The sequence below is a fragment of the Petaurus breviceps genome, unplaced genomic scaffold (assembly GCF_028583685.1).
Source record: "Petaurus breviceps papuanus isolate PSGF00001 unplaced genomic scaffold, PetGlider_PUasm1.0 90639, whole genome shotgun sequence".
Lineage (NCBI taxonomy): Eukaryota > Metazoa > Chordata > Mammalia > Diprotodontia > Petauridae > Petaurus > Petaurus breviceps.
Genome location: NW_027187296.1, coordinates 8246203 through 8260703, shown reverse-complemented (window position 1 = coordinate 8260703; position 14501 = coordinate 8246203). Strand labels below are relative to the sequence as shown.

At 39.0% G+C, this 14501-nt stretch overlaps 2 protein-coding genes and 1 pseudogene across 2 annotated transcripts in view; 2 read left to right on the top strand and 1 right to left on the bottom strand.

Annotated features, from left to right (window-relative positions):
* LOC138143470 (NACHT, LRR and PYD domains-containing protein 12-like) overlaps positions 1 to 824 on the bottom strand; it is a 62164-nt gene extending 61340 nt beyond the window's left edge. Inside the window, exon 1 of the mRNA XM_069064742.1 lies at positions 205 to 824. Coding sequence (XP_068920843.1) covers positions 205 to 592 — 388 coding nt within the window. The 5' untranslated portion in view covers positions 593 to 824. The remainder of the gene's footprint in view (positions 1 to 204) is intronic.
* A 4466-nt stretch (positions 825 to 5290) lies between these two features.
* Positions 5291 to 6876, top strand: LOC138143484 (zinc finger protein 217-like). The gene is given in 5 exon segments (XM_069064754.1): positions 5291 to 5294; positions 5526 to 5808; positions 5924 to 6069; positions 6237 to 6345; positions 6378 to 6876. Coding segments are annotated over 5 exon segments (1041 nt in total).
* A 314-nt stretch (positions 6877 to 7190) lies between these two features.
* LOC138143483 (zinc finger protein 217-like) lies at positions 7191 to 8028 on the top strand (annotated as a pseudogene).
* Positions 8029 to 14501: the final 6473 nt, after the last annotated feature.

Sequence of the window (14501 nt, the reverse complement as noted above, 5' to 3'; positions counted from 1 at the left end):
TCTAAGCATCAACATTTATGCAAATTATATTCATTGTACAGTTAACCACCGATAGCTGGGGAGAGAAAGGGAGAGAGAGAGAGAGAGAGAATGTGAGACAGAGAGAGAATGTGAGACAGAGAGAGAATGTGAGACAGAGAATGTGAGACCTTGCGGGAACACTAAGGTGAGACGGAAAGCTCCAGCCCTCAGGCGGACACTTACCGTTCCTAGCTCGCTCCCACAGCTCCCTCAGGCCCATCTTCTTCCAGATGGTCAGAGCCAGCTCCCAGGCCCCCTGCTCCCCAAGAGAACTGACCAGGATATCGGCCACTTCTGTGCTACCGGCCCTCTCCAGGAGGCCCCAGTTTAAGAACCCGACGTCGCAGTCCTTTAGGCACAGCTTGAATATCTTCATTTCCTCCAGCGTCAGGTGCTGGAAGCACAGAATCAGCCGGCAGCGGACACCCTTGCCTAAGGCCCCCTCTGCCCTCCTCAGGGTCCTACAGGCCCACCGGCGTGCCCTGCGGAGAACTTGGGCCAAGTCACCTGATACCTGAGGAATCCTCCTCTGAAACAGGAGAGACCACAGGGCTCGATTCAGGGTCTCCATGGCGTCCTCCCAGCGCCCTGTCCCTCAAAGAATATCCTTCTTTCCACCTGTGCCCATCCCGTGGCAGCCAGATCCTCACCCTGCTGAGCGTACCTGGGAACAGAGCAAAGATAACGAAAAGAGAAATCCTCGCCTTGGCCACGCCCTGCGGACTCAGAGGCACTGAGCAAGGACTGTGCTCGTTTGGATTGCCTCTGAAACCGCAGACCAGTCATAAGAAGGAAGAGCCGGATGTCTGAATAGTGAAGGGGAAGGGGGTTCTCTCCCTCTCCCTCTCCCTCTCCCTCTCCCGTCTTTAATATTAATTCTTAATGGCCTGGATGGCTCCCAGCAGCTGCTCCTTAGGAGCCTGGGCCCCTGGGGATGGGACTGGGGAGTGGAGCCTATACGACCCTCTCTTCACTCACTCCAGACCAGATATTAGCATTTTTCCCTTCTTCCAGCAGAGCCTCCAGCCTACATCCACCTAGTGACTTGGAATCAGAAGACATGGATTCAAATCCCACCTCTGACAGTTATTTGCCTTAAGCAAGTCACTTCACCTTGATAGATTTCAGTTTCCTCCTCTGTAAAATACAGGACTAAATGGCCTCTGAGGTCCCTGCCTTTTTATAGGTAGTATTTCTAAAGCACTTAGCACAATGTTTGCCATATTGGGGCAGGCAGGGGCTCAACAAATGTTTATTGAACATACTAGCAAGGATATTACAGCAATATATTACAATGATCATATGCTATGACCTGGTGGGATTTATACCAGGAATGCAGGGTTGGTTCAATATTAGGAAAACTATCAACATCATTGACCATATCAATAACAAAGCCAACAGGAGTGGCTAGGTGACACAGTGAATAAAGAGTCAGGAGGACCTGAGTTTGGTTCTGGCCTCAGACACTTAACATCCACACAAAAAGCTAGCTATGTAACCTTGGGCAAGTTACTTAACCCCAATTGCCCTCCAAAAAGGCAAAAAATAAATAAATAAATAAATAAATAAATAAAATAACAAAGCCAACAGAAATCATATGATTATCTCAATAGATGCAGAAAAAAAGCCTTTGAAAAATACAAACCCCATTCCTATTAAAAACACTAGAGATCACAGGAATATATGGAGCTTTCCTTAAAATTATAAGAGATGCCATAAATATTTTTGCATACCTGGGTCTTTATATTCTTTTTTTGACTTCTTAGGGATATAAGTTTAGTAGTGATGTTATGAGAGAGATGATTCATTGAGGACCCCTACTCAAACTTTAATCCCTTTTAGTCAGTTCATTATGATTCTATTAGAGGTAAATGATTGTTAGCAATTAGGAATTGTTTCTATATACTTATGTAGTAATACATATCTAGTCAATCATGTAATATTGTAATAAACAATGTGTTAATTCATATTTCATATGTCACATAGGAATATAGATTCTAATAGAAGGGCCTTATAATAGGCCTGAAATTTCAAAGTATTGTTCATTACTTGTTTACTAGCTATGGAACTTACTTCCATAAACGCAATAATTCTGCAAGGATATCTCCATCCTGTTTTGCTCAAATTCTATGACCAAAACAAGCCTGACTGGCATGGTCCAGAAAGTGCCCCCTAAAATGTTCTTGGAGTTTATATATAGCTTGTACCATCTCCCCTTGCCCAACCTAAGTAGGCACCCATCCATCTCATGACCACCTAGTCAGTAGAGATATTCCCTGATTCAGCCAACCTGTGACCCTGTTGATAGACCATTTTTTGTTTATTTTAATTAATTTTAATATTAGTTAGCACAAAGAGAAGCACCAACATCTGGGTTTTCCAAACCAGGGGGGTTCAATGTCTATCCAGAGTCATACATCAATCAGTGGAATTCTGTATTTCATATAGCTGCCTTGGAATGTTCAAGTAATAAATCTGGTATTAAACCTCATAAAAATAAGGCAGGGGTATCTCAGGCCATAAGGAAAGTCTGAGGTCCCCTTCATTAGGAGGGACCAAGTCCCTTTAATAATGTGCTTTGGCTTGGACCTCTGCCTCAGTTTCTCTTTTAGCCATTCAGGGTGATTTTTGTCCCCACATTTTTGGTGACCAATGAAGGGATGGGAGGACAGGACTCCCACCTCCTTTGGCTCTCTGACCTGTGAGAGACCCAAGAGATAGTTTATATCGGATGAATTTTAGCTATTGGTTCCCCCAGAGGCTCAAGCCCTGGGAGTTGGTCTCCCCTTGCTATTACTACCTATTTAACCTCAAGCTTAAAATAAGTCTCTCCAAGCTGAAGATGGGTGAATCTACCTTTATTTTCAAATTCTTTTAAGTCAAGTTCATAATTGAACTAAAAGGGACTGGTCAAATTGATGATTAATTTGTCTGAGTGCATAAGCTACAGAGCACTTAATATATCTTTTTTTTTTTTTTGCCTTTTTTGAAGTAACTTGCCCAAGGTTACACAGCTAGTTTTTGTGTGTGTGTGGGTGTTAAGTGTCTGAGGAACCAAACTCAGGTCCTCCTGACTCCGGGCCGGTGCTTTATTCAGTGTACCACCTAGCCACCTAGCCACCCACTTAAAATATCTTAAGGCCATGATTTTATTTTTTTTAATGTAAACCAGTTTTTATTCCCATTTTTTCTTTCACTTTGCTAGAAACCCCACTCAGTTTGTTCATCTGTTTACAGAGTTGAATTCTAAAGGAAAGCAACTCAAAAGGGGTTAACAACCTTACTTTAATCAAACATATATATCATTCACTTAGTTCAGGGGGGAAAGTCAGCACCCTGAACTTCAGAAAATACAAATGGAAATTACAAGCAGACAAAAAATACAGACAGAGAAAATAACACAACTCAACAGACCAACAGACAGGGCTTCTAGCTATGTAACCAATACATACATATATAGTTAGTTACCAGAGAGAGAAGCACCAGCATCTGGGTTTCCAAAACCAGGGGGGCTCATCAGCTACCCAGAGTCTCATCTGGCCAAATCACATAACTCTTCCCATAAGTGAGCCCCAAAGCAAAACCTTACCTCAGAGTATATATAGCCTTCTCATGAGTCAGAGGACATCTCAACCTTTGTGACCCACTACCTAATTACAAAGTAACAAAAGGTATGGGCCTTCCTGAAAAACTAGCCTCCCCTAAGCAAGCTTCTCTTGTTGGGCTCCAAGTGAGGCCCATTAATGGGCAGGGAAAATCTTCAAATTCCCTAGGCCTATTAAGAGGAAGGGAAGATCTACAAATTCCCTTTTCATTACAAAAGTTCAGCAGCAAGAGATAGAAAGAGAAATTCCATTTAAGAAGACTTGGGGATTGTAGATAATAAAAAAATACTCGGGAGTCTACCTACCAAGACAAACCCAGGAACTATATGAACACAATTACAAAACACTTTTCACACAAATAAAGTCAGATCTAAACAATTAGAAAAATATTTGTTCACAGGTAGGCCGAGCTAATATAATAAAAATGACAGTTCTACCTAAATTAATTATTCAGTGCCGTACCAATCAAACTACCAAAACAATGATTTTATAGAGTTAAAAAAAATACTAACAAAATTCAACTGGAAGAACAAAATGTCCACAATTTAAAGAAAATTAATGAAAAGAAATGCAAGGGAAGGTGGCCTAGCTGTACCAGATCTTAAATTGTATCATGAAGCACCAATCATCAAAACTACTTGGTGCTGGCTCAGAAATAGAGTGGTGGATCAGTGCAATAGATTAGGTACACAAGACAAAGTAGTCAATGACTATAATAATCTACTATTTGATAAACCCAAAGACTCCAGCTTCCAGGATAAGAAATCACTATTTGACAAAAACTGCTGGGAAAACTGGAAAATAGTATGGCAGAAACTAAGCAAAGACCAAGATCTTATGCCAGAAACCAAGATAAGGTCAAAATAGGTCCACGATTTAGACATAATGGATGATACCCTACGCAAATAGTGTACCTGTCAGATCTGCGGAGAAGAGAAGAATCTATGACAAAACAAGAGATAGAAAATATTATGCAATTCAAAATAGATAACTTTGATTACATTAAATTAAAAAGATTTTACACAAACAAAGCATAGACAACCAAGATTAGAGAGAAATCCCAAATTCCACACTCTGTATCATCCCCAGAGTTCAGTTCGGGTTGAGCAGGTGAATAAGGAATGGAAATCCCTCATTGGAAAATTGTCCTGAAACCCATTTGAAGTGGCCTGATGTTCTCCCTTTGGTTCTGTTCCATCTCGGAAGTAGACCAAAGGGGGAATGCCATATCTCCCCTTATGAAATGCTTTTGGGATACCTTTCTGTAAAATCAAAACCTTTTTCTTTTTAGTGTACACCTCATTGCTTGGAGGAGATACTTCTGTTGGCTCCTACATTCAGGAGTTACAGCATAAACTGCAGAAAGTTCAGCAAATAGAAACTATCATAGACTGGATTGCTGGACTTCTCCCTCCACAACTTTCAACCTGGGGACTACATCTACATTGAGAATTTTCATTGGACTAGGGGAATTGAATCTGCCTGGGAGAGGTCATTTCAAGTCCTGGTTATGACTTCACTCATAAAAATAGAAAAAAATGGACTCAAGGATCCATTGCTAAAACATAAAACCTGTGCTATTTTCTGATCAATGTTCTTAGGGGAGTCTTCTGAGGACTTTCTTAATAAGATTCTTTTAGATGTAAAGGAATCACCTTTTCCCCATGGGTATAGATGATTTTCATTATTTTAGCATTTATTGGTTTTGTGCTTTTGTATTTTACAATGGCATTAGTTGGCTCAAGATCCTAACATACAATGGCTTTATTTTTAATGCTGCTACCTGATGCTTGCCATGGAGATATTTTCCCTTTAAATTACGTTTGCCCTTGTAAAGGGAAGGTAAAGTTTTTCACCTGAAAAAATTAAGAAACCTGCAAAAATGAGCAGCTGAGTAAGATCCATTTAATACATATCAAGTGTGGCAGTTGGCTACCAAAGGCAAAGTTGCTATTGACAGTGGAGAAGTGAAAGAACCAGCACAAGAAGGAAGTACAGACAATGATGATTCATGTTCAGATAAAGAAGAGCTTGGAGACATTTGGAATGCCAGGAAATACCATACTGAAAGTACTGGGAAGTCCAAAACAAATAAAAACAGTTGTGCAGGAATTGACCTTTCACAAGACAAAGAAAAGATTAAGCATGCTAATGGTGAAGTGCCTTCAGTACACTTGAGTGAAATGAGCAGATCCAGGAGAACATCATGCATAGTAACAGCAATTTTGATAGACTTAGCTCTTCTCAGCAATACAATTATATAAGACAATGCTAAAAATTATTCTAATTCTAAAAATTCCCAAATTAACACATAACAAAGAGAAATCAACACATTGCTCTGAATGTGCCAAGGTTTTTAGAACATACCATCAGCTTCATTCAAGAGCTCATAAAAGAGGAAGGAGAACCTGCTGAATCACCAATTTCTTTTTTTTTTTTTAAAGCAATTGGGATTAAGTAAATTGCTGAAGGTTACAGGGCCAATTATTTCTGGGTGTGGTGCTAAGTGTCTGAGCCCAGACTCATCCCAGGTCATCCCAACTCTGGAGCCAGTGCTCTTACTCACTGTGCTACCTGGCCACCCCGAATCACCAATTTCTATTGAATGAGGGCAACACAGAACACATTCTCCAGATGTAGCCACAGCTTTAGATGAAAATGGAACAATGGATTGGGTGGAAGGTGGTCCTGAAGATGGATCAGAAGATGGACTTTCTGAAGTTTATTTTCTTTTATTTAGATAATTTATTTCTTTTATTTAGATAAAAATGAAGATGACTTGGAAAGAGAAAAAATTAAACATCTTGCTTCATCCAGAGGGTGTAGCTATTGCAGAAAGTATTTCTGTTCAAATCATTACCTCAATATTCATCTCAGAACTCACACAGGTGAAAAATCATACAAATGTGAATTGTGTGAATATGCTGCAGCTCAGAAAACCTCTCTGAGGTATTTAGAGAGACATCACAAGAACAAGCAAATTGAATTACCACTAAAGAATGATGACAAAAGCTCACTACTGAGTCGGGAAACTGAAGATATGCTACTAAAAACTGATGGTGCTCAAACCAAAAATTTGAAAAAGTTTTTTGATGGTGCCAAAGATACTAAAGACTGTACACCTGCAAAACAAGATAAAGAAATGCCTTCTGCCTTTCAAAATGTTTTGGGAAGTGTACATTCAACCATAAACCAGGATATTCAGGATTCCACTAAAAATACAGGTGATATAATAGTGCTGATAAAATGAACAAAAGTATAGTCACTCCATACTCAGACAAATTTTTTTAAAAATCACTAATTGAACCTCAGGCAAACAACCCTGTTTGTAAAACAGAGAAGGATACTCTTTCTGGCAGAGGAGATACTACTACCCATGAAAGTGAAGTAAATAACATAGATGTAATAAAAGATCCTAACTGCAAACATAAACTAAGCATGGACTTTGAGGAAAAGTCTTTGAATTTATTCATTGGATCTATCCAAAACGTGCAGCTGTTTCTATCAGCAGAGGTTTATTTTTTTTTTCAAGCAATCGGGGTTAAGTAACTTGCTCAAGGTTACATGGCCAGTTATTTCTGGGTGTGGTGCTGAGTGTCTGAGCCTGGGATTCGATCTCCAGGTCGATCCCAACACTGGAGCCGGTACCCTTACTCGCTGAGCCACCTGGTCGCCCCTAAGCAATTGGGGTTAAGTAACTTGCTCAAGTTTACACAGCCAGGTGTTTCTGGGTGGGTGCTAAGTGTCTGAGCCTGGGATTCGATCTCCAGGTCTTCTCAACACTGGAGCCAGTGCTCTTACTTGCTGTGCTACCTGGCCGCCCCATCAGCAGAGGTTTATTAGCAACAAGCACCTGCCCATTTTGTATTTATAGAATATTTTACCCAGAAGTTCTAATGATGCATCAGACATTAATGCACAAATACAATCCTGATGTTCATAAAAATGGTATAAATAAATCTTCAATCAAAAATAGGCATGCTGGATGTCCACCAGCTTAGCTTGGAAAAGATGTGCCTCCCTTACCTACCAATTCACATAAATCTAAGATTTCTGTAGCAACTCAGTCAAAGTCGTTGCAGTCAGAGAAAGCTAAGCAGTGCCTACCATTGCTGAGCAAAGTTCTGCTTTCTTCAGGAATGGACTCTAGCACTTTAGACCCATGTAGCCTGAAGTCTCACAGACCATGACATAATATTGGAGCTCACACCAAATTGATATTATCAAATGTGTGATTAGACAGCAGCCAGAGATGCATTCTAAAACCAATGCTTCTCCAGTCCCTGACAGAATAAAAAGACCAGAGACAAAATTCAAATCTCTGAACATATCTCCTCAACCTGGCATAGTAGGCAATAATGTCAATAGTTCCTTTGACTATCCTCTTAAAAGTGACTCTTGAGGGCAGAGTCAAGATGGTGGAGTATAAACAGGACTTCCATGGGGCTCCGGCTCCCACTGGGCTCCGGCTCCCACTTCCTACAATTCATGTAAAAATTGACTCTAGACAAATTTTGGAGCTACAGAACCCACAAAATGACACAGAGAAGCCAACCTCTCACTGAGGACAGCCCAGAAGGCTGGCAGGAAGTGGCCAGAGCAGCACTCTGGGAGCTGGGCCCAAAACAGCATGAGCCCGAGGTTTTAGTCTCAGGGGCAACCTGACCAGCTGCCAGCTGGAGGGACTTCAGTTCACCAGCAGCTGTGGCAGTTTCCAGAATTATCAACACATAGATGCTAAGGACAAAGTGAGAGGTCAGTGCAGTGTGGACTTTGGGATCCAGTAGTTCAGGAGTGCAGTCAGCCTGAAAAACATCCCAAAAAGAAAACTCCTAGGAATATTATAGCCAGATTCTGGAATTCCCAGATCAAGGAGAAAATATTACAAGCAGCCAGGAAGAAGCAATATGAATATTGTGGAAACACAATCAGGAAAACACAGGACCTGGCAGCTTCTACACTGAGGGATCAAAGGGCTTGGAATGTAATATTCTGGAGGTCAGAGGAGCTGGGATTAAAACCAAGAATCACCTACCCAGCAAAACTGAGTATCATGTTTCAGGGGAAAGTGTGGTCATTCAGTGGAATAGAGAACTTTCAAGCATTCTTGCTGAAAAAAACAGAGTTGAATAGAAAATTTGACATTCAGATACAAGAAGCATGAGAAGGTAAACAAGGAAAAGAAATCATAAGGAACTTATCAAAGTTCAACTATTTATATTCCTACATGGAAAAATGATCATTACAACTTATGAAACTTTTCTCAGTATGAGAGTAGTTGAAGGGAATAGTTGAAGTATACATACATATATATGTCTATATAGGAGCGTGTATGGGCATATGAATACATATGTGAGTGTGTGTATATGTGTGTACAGGTATACATAGATAGAAGGCACAGGACCAATTTAATGGGAAGGGATGATACTTAAAAGGTGAAATTAAGAGGTGAGAGAGGAATATAAAGAGAGGAGATGGGGAGAGAAAGAATGGGGTAAATTATCTCATATAGAAGAGGCAAGGGAAAATGGTTACAATGAAGGGAAAGAAAAGGAAGGTAAAAGGGAATGGTCAACCTTATTCTCATTGAATTTGGCTCGGGGAGGGAATGAAATACACACTAAATATGGTACCTCACCCTACAGGAGAGTTGGGGGGAAGGGGATGAGAGGGAGGATGATGGAAGGGGGGGGCAGACTTGGGGGGAGGGAAGCTGGAAGCACCCACTTTTGAAAATGGACAGAATCAAAGTAGAGATTAGAACAAGTGGGAGGTAGGATAGGATGGAGGGAAATATAGTCAATCTTTTACAATATATCCACTATGGAAATGTTTTGCATAGCTACACATGTACAGCCTATATTGAATTGCTTATCTTCCCAGTAAGGGTGGGTGACAAGGGAGGAAAGGAATGAATCTAGAATTCAAAGTTTTAAAATCAAATGTTTAAATAAATATATATATATATATAATATTATTAATATTATTTTACATGTAACCGGAAAATAAGATATACAGGCACTGGGGTATAGAGATCCACCATGTCGTACTGGAAAATTGGAGGAGAGATGGAGGAAGATATGGGAGAGGAAAGATTGGAGGAGGGGATATCCAGTGGGATCGCTATTTTGGAGTGGTGGGTAGGGGAATAATGGGGAGAAAATTTGTAACTCAAAATCTTACAGAAATGAATGATGTAAACTAGAAGTTAATAAAGCATTTGATAAAGAAAAACCCAAAAAAAGTGACTCTCCATGGTCTAATAATCAAGGAAGAGAACATTTTTGCAGTCAAAATATAGGCAATGTCAATGTGGAATTTGGTGAACCATCTTCAAAAAGAATGAAATCTAGTGTAGTTACTCTTGAACTTGATTCTGCAACAGTAGCCAATTACAGAAGAGAATATGATAGAAACAGGTTCCATGCTGCAAACAGAATTACAGATCTATTACCTCAGGATTGTCCATGTCCACCTGCATCAGGGTTGTCAACCAAGCAAGGGCTCCTGAATTCAAATGATGTTGATTCTCCAAATGTACCGATTGTCCTAAAGTCCTATGAGCCCTATGGTCCTGGACCACTTTATAGTCCTTGTGGATATAGTGGTAGTCAAACATCAAGCTCTACAATAAAAGGAAAAAATCCCATGTCTTATTAACAATTATCTAACAGCATGCTGCAAAAAACTAAACTATGAGAATCCTATTACTAATACACATTATCGACTGAATGACAAGAAAATTTGATTGGGGGGAGGGAGGTCTTAGAAGGACATAAGTACATATTTTCTATGAAATTGCCTTCAGCTCATCCTTTGAGAAAATAAATGCTGAAAGCTACTGAAACAAGCTGTGATTATACTGTACATACAAAGAACGGCTGTGTTTGTACCAAATAGCAATAAAAACTGTAGTTGGAAAAGTTGGGTTGTGTAAGTGGAAAATAAATATCTCTATTTTGACCTTGAATATTTTTTTTTAAGAATTGACCAAGTATTAGTTTCTTGAATACTTGAGCATTGCTAAAAAAAAAAAAAAAGTAACTTGGGGAGGGAGGGAGTATATAACACTTGCACCTCAGGTAAAATTTTGTAAATATTTGTTGGAAAAGCTTACTTGTTTAGATACTGAGGTTCTGTCCTCCCCTCCCCCTCTCTCCCCTCCCTCTCCCTCTCCCCCCTTACCCCTCTCCCCCACCCCCTTCCAAGATAGCTCAACATTTTGAGCCGTTTCTAATCTTGCGCTTTTTCAGTTAGGATAGGTTTTATTTTAAAACGAATTCCCAGTGATCTGTATGATACCAAATCCTAGGCAATCTAACATTGTTGTCTTGATGCAAATTGATGCCAGTACACTTAACTGAAGTATTGACCCTCTCTACCAGTTTGTGCTGCATATTATAATAAGATCACTTCTGAATTTTCAGTTCCTTTTCATTGCACATTATTTCAGCATGTTAGTTGAGAGAGACACATTACTTGTTACTAGCTGTTTCATGGTTTGTAAATTGTCTGGAACCACCAGACTACTTTATTTGGTGACTTTTTTTCTTTTTTTATTGATGGGGTGTGGTGGTTATGTGGGATTTTTAAGTATGTCTCTACTGAAAACCCTTTGCTCTGAGCAGACAAATCTTGGCTAATAGTGAACAAATATGTGGAATTTATTTAAATTTGTTTTCTATCAAACTAAAATCATTTTTAAAAAATTTTGACATCATATATTTACTCAAACTGATCATTTTGAGAGCAAAAGTATAAATATCTTACAATATGGAGGAGCAATTTTAAAATAAAAGACTTTTGGTGTATCTCATGTTTGTATTTAGAAATCTCTTGGTGTTTCTGGAATCTTAGTTAACTGAAGACACATTGAAATTAATAGTAGATACATTGATTCTGAATAAGAAATTGCCCACTGTGCAGAAGGGGTGGAAAAGGGATTATCCGTTGTTTCGGAAGGAAACCCCTCTATCCCCTCACAACTCTACACCCAACTGTGTGTGTCTGTGTGTCTGTCTGTCTATATCTGTGTGTGTGTGTGTGTGTGTGTGTTTTGAAACAAGATTTTTCTCTATGCTCATTCAACTTGGGTTTTAAAAGGAGGGTGACCACCAGGCAGCAGAACTGATTTATTGGGTATTTTAACTTTTGCTGATAGTTACCCCTACTTGTAGCCAATAGCTGAAGATTTATTACTTCAGCTTTTACATGGCTTTGGCTCCCATGTTGTATTTTAATAAGAAACTGTTTCAAATATTTTTGCACTGTTAGCTTTTTCTATCCTGCCCTTCTCTTCCCCATAGAAAGTATAAATGTCTAATTGTAGCAAAGTCTAGAAATACCCTTGTTTCGTTATGCAACATAAAACATCCTTGACCTATGTCTTAACTCCTGTGTTAAAGGGGACCTAATTGAAATCTGTCAACTAGCATTGTAATGAAGTGCTATGTATCAGGAAATTGTACACAATTTACCTTTTTTCTTATTCATAAGCTAAGCCGTACTTACACAATCTAGATTTTGTTTTCATAGTTTTGTTCTTTTTTATAGCCTATTTTTCAAAATGAACACATTTGGAAGGTGGTTGGCCTAATATTTGCCTGATTTGCTGAGTCTTACAGAATGCATGCCATAAGGGATGCAAATCTTAGAGAGAAAAGAGAAACTGATAAAGATCAAATCTTAAGGGGCTGTATGACATTAAACTTGTAAAAAAAAAAAATAACCAAATCTATTTGAAAACAATCAAGTCATGTTATGCCGCAATTTTCAGATTATACCTTCTTAACCACATTTCTTAAATGCATAACAAACGTCAATAATTCCACCTTCCTATACTTCAAAGTATTCTTTTGCCCATAAGTATTAACTATTGGGATACTACTGTTTTTTTTGTTGAAATTTTGTTTATATTTCATTTGTTTGATTTATTTTAATTGTTAAAACTTGAGCTTGTCAAGCAGTAGACATTACTCATTTAGTGTATGATGCAATTCAGTTTAGTCAAGAAATGTTATTATATGTGGATGTAAATATAGATTTGATATTTTGCAAAAAAAACTATATATACATGTATAACTATATATATATACATACATGTATATCTATGGACAATTCAGTGAAGTATAATTTTACTCTCAGTATTCCTGATGTTAATGTTTCCTCTTTTGTACATTCTCTAACAATTTGTGTGACAATCATAATTTTTCCTTTGCAACTGTTGCCTATAATGGATACAACCTCACTAATGGAACTGTCAAAATCAGGGTTTGGTAATGCCTGGACAATTTTTGATCTGTGCCATTGTTGCCTTTTCTTCCCTCCCACAAGGATGGTTTGAGACTTGTGGGATAGCTTAATTGATCCCACCTGTGACTGTAACTAATCACTCTATAGGACTGATAGGGACGAGAGCAACCTCAAACATGGAAGCATGGGGTATGGCCCGAAGCAAAGTAATCCTTGGGGAGATGGCCATCCTCTGGCAAAGTACCATGCTACCTATTGCTTTTTGTGGGCCCTCATTCCTAGTCTAGGTATAACTTCAGTGATAGACTGTTAGGAACCTGTCTGCTTTACTGCCCAAGACACCTCTGCTGTCATTCAACATACCACTGCTTCTATTTCAGGGTTGGAGGCAGATATTGACTCTGTGACTCCTATGGCAATGGAGAACCAAATGGCTTTAAATATGCTGACTGCTGCTCAGGGATGTGCCTTGCTGTTATTAATCAATTTTGCTGTTCTTATGTAAATGATATCAGGTGATATTATTACTAAAATACAGGAACTTCAGAAGATTCTGAATGACACTCAGCAAATACCACAGCAGACTCATGTGCCTGCATGTGGGGCAGAGTGGCGGGACCTTCGTCCCTGTAGTCTTGGGTTGTCTCTCTCTTTCAGGGCAGAGGAATTTTTGCGTAGACCTTAGTTATTGTGTGTACTATTATTCTTTTCTTGATAAGCATTAATTCCTGTACAAGTGCCTCCAACTTAGCTATCAGATGTGCATCCAAAGTTTATCATTGATAGTTTTCTTTTCACTTCTCTTATCTCTAAATCCATTAATGGATTCTTCCTCAGTTATCCCTCTATGCAAGACAGAAGCCAGTGTTTCATCCACCCTTCCTGTAATGCTTCCTGAGAGACCAGACTATATTTCAATTCCTCTTAATGCTATGAAAGTTACTTGTGATATTTGTAAGGCTCTTGGAACCTATACTTGTGAAAGTTGCAAGACTTGTTTTTACAGAGCACAAAAAGGGGACATTGTTTTCAAATGTTTCTCTTTGATAATAATTGTCCTCTCTCTTATATACAAAAATGTTCAGCCTGCTACCTAAAGAAATGCTTCCAACGAGTAAGAAAAGTAGAACAGAGGCTGGGTCCTTCATTAGCACTCAACTTTTTCAAAGCTTTAAGAAATCACAGAGACCTAATATTTCTGATTTATCTAAAGCGACTATTTAATGCTTGTTATAAGGACCAGCTAAATACTTTATCTCAGCAGGCCATAGCCCTTACAATAGAAATTGGTCAAACTTTAGACAGCTGGAGAGGATTTAATGTTTCTTTTTTCACTGACTCTTAAGTTCCATTTTCTTTGTTACTCTAGACTTTCAGAGACCTTTGCTTGCTTGGCTACTTAAAAAGGTTTTGAAAATTTGTAAAAGTCCAGTAGTGGCAGGGCAACTAGGTGGCGCAGTGACTAGAGTGCAGGCCCTGGAGTCAGGAGGACCTGAGTTCAAATCCAGCCTCAGACCTTAACACAAAAACTAGCTGTGTGACCTTGGGCAAGTCACTTAACACCAATTGCCCTCCAAAAAGCAAAAAAAAAAAAAAAAAAAAAAAAAAAAAAAAAAAAAAAAG